Source organism: Etheostoma spectabile, chromosome 12 (genome assembly GCF_008692095.1).
Source record: "Etheostoma spectabile isolate EspeVRDwgs_2016 chromosome 12, UIUC_Espe_1.0, whole genome shotgun sequence".
Taxonomy (NCBI): Eukaryota; Metazoa; Chordata; class Actinopteri; order Perciformes; family Percidae; genus Etheostoma; species Etheostoma spectabile.
In genome coordinates this window covers 3806444-3812829 of record NC_045744.1, presented here as the reverse complement: position 1 = coordinate 3812829, position 6386 = coordinate 3806444, and the positions used below count along the sequence as shown (strand labels likewise).

Here is a 6386-nt window from a genome sequence, read left to right as displayed (position 1 = left end):
AAAAGGTTGAAAAGTTCAAGGGGGCCGAATACTTTCGCAAGGCACTGTAATTAGCTGTTTTGACACAAACATTCACAACTCAAAAACCTTAATACATTTAAGGTAAGGCTTGCACATACTAACAAATAATTATGATGAATATTTGTGGACTTACAGTGCTTTGTCCAGAAGCTGCTGTTTCTCCTGGAGCTCCTGCTTCAAGCTCTCTACTTCCACCTTCAGCTCGATGTTCTGCAACAGAGGAAAGTAGTAAAGTCAATCGGTTAATCGCTCATTACACATCATCAGCACACATCATCTCCTCCAACAACTGCAGTAAATCATGCAATAGAAAATGACCATTTGTAACTATAGTGCAATTATCAGTGGAAGTGGATGGTGGCCAATTACTATAATATACGTGTTAAGGTGATTGAGAAACCCTGCAATATGGACAAACAAATCCATTTTAAGATAGATGTTTATCTATAATTTCTGTAATTCAACGTCAAAACGTCATACTTTCAGAACTACTTACTAAAAAAACATGCCAAATATTATATATATATTCAAATAGCCACCATATTTGGCTTGGAACAGTTGGTAATCTATTGTGCCTATGTGAAAAATAGGATATTAGTTTACATTTCTGAGGTTGAAACAGTGAAATTGATGGGATGTACAATATTGTCAAGTGTGTTTAATAACATAGAAATATGTGAATATTAAAGCTTCAACACATCTATGGTTCACCCACTCAGGGTGAACCTCCTCTCAGGACTGTGTGAGCTGTAATCAGCCAGGATAACAGAAAACACGTGTGTGGGCGTGGCCTGTAATGACAATATTTGCCTTTCACGGCAGACATTTTGACTTTTCATAGCGGGAAATGCACAGCTGTAATTGATAACATTAGTTCCAGAGTCGTGCATGCGGGCCTGCTGTGAAATGGGTCAAAAGTGATGTAGTTTGTGACTTTGTAAAGTTTGTAAACCAAAGCAAAGTTGCAAATGTAATGGGAATAAAAACACAGTAATACAAATATTCTCATATGACATATGTAGCCTCACAAATTTGACTCATCATGGAAAGCAGCAAAACATATAAACGTGATTTATTGCAAAAGCTTGTCAGACAAAAGACTACTAAATCTATTTTACATCATGCTGTATGTCACTTTGTGTAAAGTGTGTCTGTATATCTGTTCTGTATACCTGAGGTTATTACAGATTCTATACAAAAATAGTGTTGACACACTGTTTTTCATTGTTCATATGTTCACTTGGTTTGTCCAAATCAAAGTTATTCTTCCCTCCCTTACATGTCGAGCACCTTTATGTCTTGTCTCTTTTATCTTCATCTTCATCCCCATGCTAATCTGTCTGTCTCTGCTGTGTGATTTAGGGCTGGGGGGTGTTGTGTATCATCAGTACAGAACATCTGAGCGTGTTGTCGTGGCTGGTATATTTAGAGCAGGAGAATTCCGGGCAGCTCAGATATTCACCCCTTCAGCTTGTTTACCTGTTGTGGTCCACAGGGGACATTTCAGGGCCAATAAGGGCTCTTACATTTGGCTACGGGACAGAGGATTTAAACAGCGTGGGGGGATTGTTGGGGCTCATTCTTTCTATTTTGACTTTAGAGAGGAACGAGAGGACAGTTTATTTGTCTCTCTCTCTGTTGGACTCATCAGATTTATCACTACAGCTTGACTCATCTCATCTCGATTGTCCACTTTCTCGTCCGTCATCTCAATTTAGCAGCTTCTCTGTCCCTTCCTCTCTCTCTGTCTCTCCTCTCCTCCCTATTCTTTTCTCTCTTTCCGTTTTAGAAAATGTGATGTACCTCTGTAAGCAGGTCCAAGCCTGTCAGAGAGCCTGTAACCCACTCATAAACATGGTCCTGAGAGGCACCGCGAGTGCTCACCCGCCAACACTCCTAACATGGTTGACAGTCTGTTTTTATTTGTCATTTTGGATTTTACTGATGAATGAATATCTAAAATAAATAAATAAATAAATACCGATACCGATATGTTGGGAAATGCCTAATATCGGCCAATAATATCGTCCCGCCGATATATTGGTCGAGCTCTAGTAACAAGCATAGTGTGCACGAGCCTAGGCCCATTTTACTAATGCACTGTCAAAATAACAATGAAATGTTGCGCTATTTAGACCAGGTTTTTGTTGGTCAACGGCACGATCACTTTCTGCTGCCGCAAGACAGCAATACCCCAAGAATGCACCTGAACACACCTTCCTGTAAGACCAGCACGCCAAGAAGCACCTGAACACACCTCCCTGTAAGACCAACACGCCAAGAATGCACCTGAACACGCCTCCCTGTAAGACCAGCACACCCATAATGCACGTGAACACGCCTCCCTGTAAGACCAGCACGCCCATAATGCACGTGAACACGCCTCCCTGTAAGACCAACACGCCCTTAATGCACGTGAACACACGAGCAGAATGCACCTGAACACACACCCAGAACGCACCTAAACACACCTCCCTGTAAGACCAGCACGCCAAGAATGCACCTGAACACGCCTCCCTGTAAGACCAGCACGCCCATAATGCACCTGAACACACCTTCCTGTAAGACCAGCACGCCAAAAAAGCACCTGAACACATCCCCCTGTAAGACCAGCATGCCCTGATGCACCTGAACACACCTCCTTGTAAGACCAGCACGCCCAGAATGCACCTGAGCACACCTCCCTGTATGACCAGCACGCCAAGAATGCACCTGAACACACCTCCCTGTAAGACCAGCACGCCCATAATGCACGTGAACACATGCCCAGAATGCACCTGAACACATGCCCAGAATGCACCTGAACACACCTCCCTGTATGACCAGCACGTCAAGAATGCACCTGAACACACCTCCCTGTAAGACCAGCACGCCCAGAATGCACCTGAACACACCTCCCTGTAAGACCACACTGCCCAGAATGCACCTGAACACACCTCCCTGTAGACCAGCATGCCCAGAATGCACCTGAACACACCTCCCTGTAAGACCAGCACTCCAGAATGCACCTGACACACCTCCCTGTAAGACCAGCACGCCCAGAATGCACCTGACCACACCCCCCTGTAAGACCAGCATGCCCAAATACACCTGAACCCACCTCCCTGTAAGACCAGCATGCCCTGAATGCACCTGAACACACCTCACTGTAAGACCAGCATGCCCAGAATGCCCTGAACACACCTCCCTGTAAGACCACACGTCCAGAATGCACCTGAACACCCTCCCTGGAAGACCAGCACGCCCAGAATGCACCTTAAACACACCTCCCTGTGACAACACCGCCCACATGCACCTGAACACACCTCCCTTGAAGACCAGCACCCCAATGCACCTGAACACACCTTCCTGTAAGACCAGCACGCCAAGAACACCTGAACACCTCCCCCTGTAAGACCAGCACGCCCTGATGCACCTGAACACACCTCCCTGTAAGACCAGCACGCCAAGAAACACCTGAACCCATCCCCTGTAAGACCACACGCCCTGATGCACCTGAACACACCTCCCGGTAAGACCAGCACGCCCGATGCACCTGAACACACCTCCCTGTAAGACCAGCACGCCCGAAGCACCTGAAAACCCCTCCGTAAGACCACTACGCCAAAAGCACCTGACACACCCTCCCTGTAAGACCAGCACGCCCAGAATCACCTGAACACACCTCCCTGTAAGACCAGCACGCCCAGAATGCACCTGAACACACCTCCCTGTATGACCAGCACGCCAGAATGCACCGTGACACACCTCCCTGTAAGACCAGCACGTCCAGAATGCACCTGAACACACCTCCCTGTAAGACCAGCACGCCGTGAATGCTCTTGAACACACCTAAACTTTTTTTGTAAGTTTTGTATTGGAGTTTGTAACATTCCATGCACATCAGTTCCAAATATTGGTTATCGGTTATGATATCGGCCTTGAAAAACCAGTATCGGTTGATCCCTAAAAAGGAACGCGTATCCCTGTGTGTATGTGTGTGCGTGTCAACAACTTGGCTTACAGTAAGAGAGACATTTTCCCATCTTGCAGCAGCTCTATATATAGACACCCATCACAGTGCACCTGCTATTCTGGCCCCTCCTGGCCTCCCCCTTAGCAACAGATCCCCTAATAACCGAACGGTGCAAGAGGAGGGACAAGGCTGCACTTCAAAACACGGACAGAACTGTCAATCATAAACCAAACACACCTGCAACACTGTTACTGATCGCCTAGTGACAGATAATTGGCTCTTAGTTCATTTTTTGATGATGCTATATTTCATACTAAACCAATTACATGCACTGGTACCGTAGCATCACTTCATTTCCATCAGTGAAAAACAGTAAAATGTGCTACTTTCAGTTGCTAAATATGTAACTAACAAGTATGTTGATGCTTTGATTAATCTGCAGCTCATGTTCTTTATGAATCAATTAGTAGTTTGTCTATAAAATGTTACAAAATATAGAAACATATTTAGTTTACTATGCCCCAAGATTGAGAAACCGGAACTAGGGAATATTTGGGATTTTCAAAGTAATGATAAGTACTATTTAATTTTCTCTCAACCGTTTTATTGACTAATCGCTATAAGCGCCATATTCAATTACAATTCATATCAAATCAATCTCTACATTTTACAGTGTATTAATGAACTGACATGACTGAGTTTAAATGTTCTGTATGTAACAAATCACATGGTGAAGAGACACATACAAACACATACAAACACACACAAACGCGTGTTAAGATGCATGAGTTGTGTCATATGGACACTACGTAAATACATAAATCTGTGCACTCAGGCCTGCTCTATAAATAAAAATCTCTGGGGCTCTGAGAGAGATCACTATGTGCCCAGGACCACTACACCGACTCTGTACAGTATTACACTGAAACGCTGTGGAGAGAAGAACAGCGACACTCATGACACTCAACCAGCAGGGCAATGAGAAACTCAGGTCAGATAACAACTATGGAACAAATATTTAGTCTCCAATAAAACAGTGATTAAACCAATTAATCATTCAGCCGCACCGCGTGAGTGATTGTGAAGCACAAGGATTAAAATCCAGTGGGTTTAAGTGGGATGACTTCACTCAATCCCTGCTGGTATGCATTAATTGTAGAGGATAAGTGGTGGGACGCTCAGCTCGTTTCTCATATCAAAGAGTTGTTGATGATCAGAAGGGATTTGGAATAAGGGCAGAAAGTAGGAGACGAGTTTCGAATGCCCACTGACAAACAGACAACAGCTGAACAGGGTCACCTTATTATAGGTACGCACAGGGATTCAGATGGATTCATACGCTTAGAAACAGAGTGGATAGGCCGACAGATCTAAACACATTGAAATCACACACAAACAGACGAAGAGGAAGGACAAATGTTGCCAATTATAGGACTATAATACTAAGTTAGAGGACTTTTTGTGTCTATGTGTGTCTATGATTAATCTGTTAATTGTTTAATAAAGAAATTGCAAAGAAGAAAAGAACAACAATGTTTTAAGTCCCAGAGTAACAGCTTCAAATTTCTTGTTTGCAAAACCCAATGTTATGCAATTTATATAGATTAAAAAAAAACACAGGGAATCAAGAAACCTTGACATTTGAGAAGCTGGAGACAAAAAGCTACAAGATAATGTCAGATATTTTGATTAATCTCCAGCTCTGTGTCATCTTCGTGTGGGCAGTGTGAACATAGGGCTGCACGATAATGGCCAAAATGATAATGAGGATTATTTTTTTTATCAATATTGAGAGCATGATTATTTACCACGATTATTCATTGTTGTTAGGGAAAGATTTGTATTGCACTTTCACATGCACTGTGAATTTAACAGAGCACTCCGGCTAGTGCATCAACATAGGACTTAAAATAAGATGCATCTTAAGCAAAATATAAATACATTTGTACCAAACCTTTCACCCAAAATTAAATCAACAGAGGACTGTGTTCACTTTAATGTTGCACTACATTACTGCTAATTAACAAAATCGGTGAATCAGAATAAGACTTTAAATAACTGGTTACTGGAGGGGGTGCTGCTGCACAAATCTCTAAGGAGTGGCTTGTCACTAGTGTAAATGGAAACAGCTGCTCCATCTTAAAGGACAGCCCACCTTAAGTGAGCCTGCGCTGAAGTTGTCGCTAGCTTCGAGGCTAACCCCATTCACTTTAATCAGCAAATGGCAAGCGAGACACAGAGAAGTTGTAGCATTATTAAACACCTCACTTATTAAAATTTTTTTAATGAGGTAAAATGAGGCCAGAGACTACTGTGGCACTAAAGACTGAGTTAGGTCTGAACGATATGGAGCAAAATCAATATTCGCATACAGTATATCTGACATGCATGTACTGTATTTCACAATATT

The 6386-nt window shown here is 43.1% G+C and overlaps 1 protein-coding gene across 1 annotated transcript in view; it reads right to left on the bottom strand.

Moving 5' to 3' along the window:
• LOC116699509 (myomegalin) overlaps positions 1-6386 on the bottom strand; it is a 50139-nt gene that overhangs the window by 34255 nt on the left and 9498 nt on the right. The window contains exon 5 of the mRNA XM_032532141.1: positions 155-231. Coding sequence (XP_032388032.1) covers positions 155-231 — 77 coding nt within the window. The remainder of the gene's footprint in view (positions 1-154; positions 232-6386) is intronic.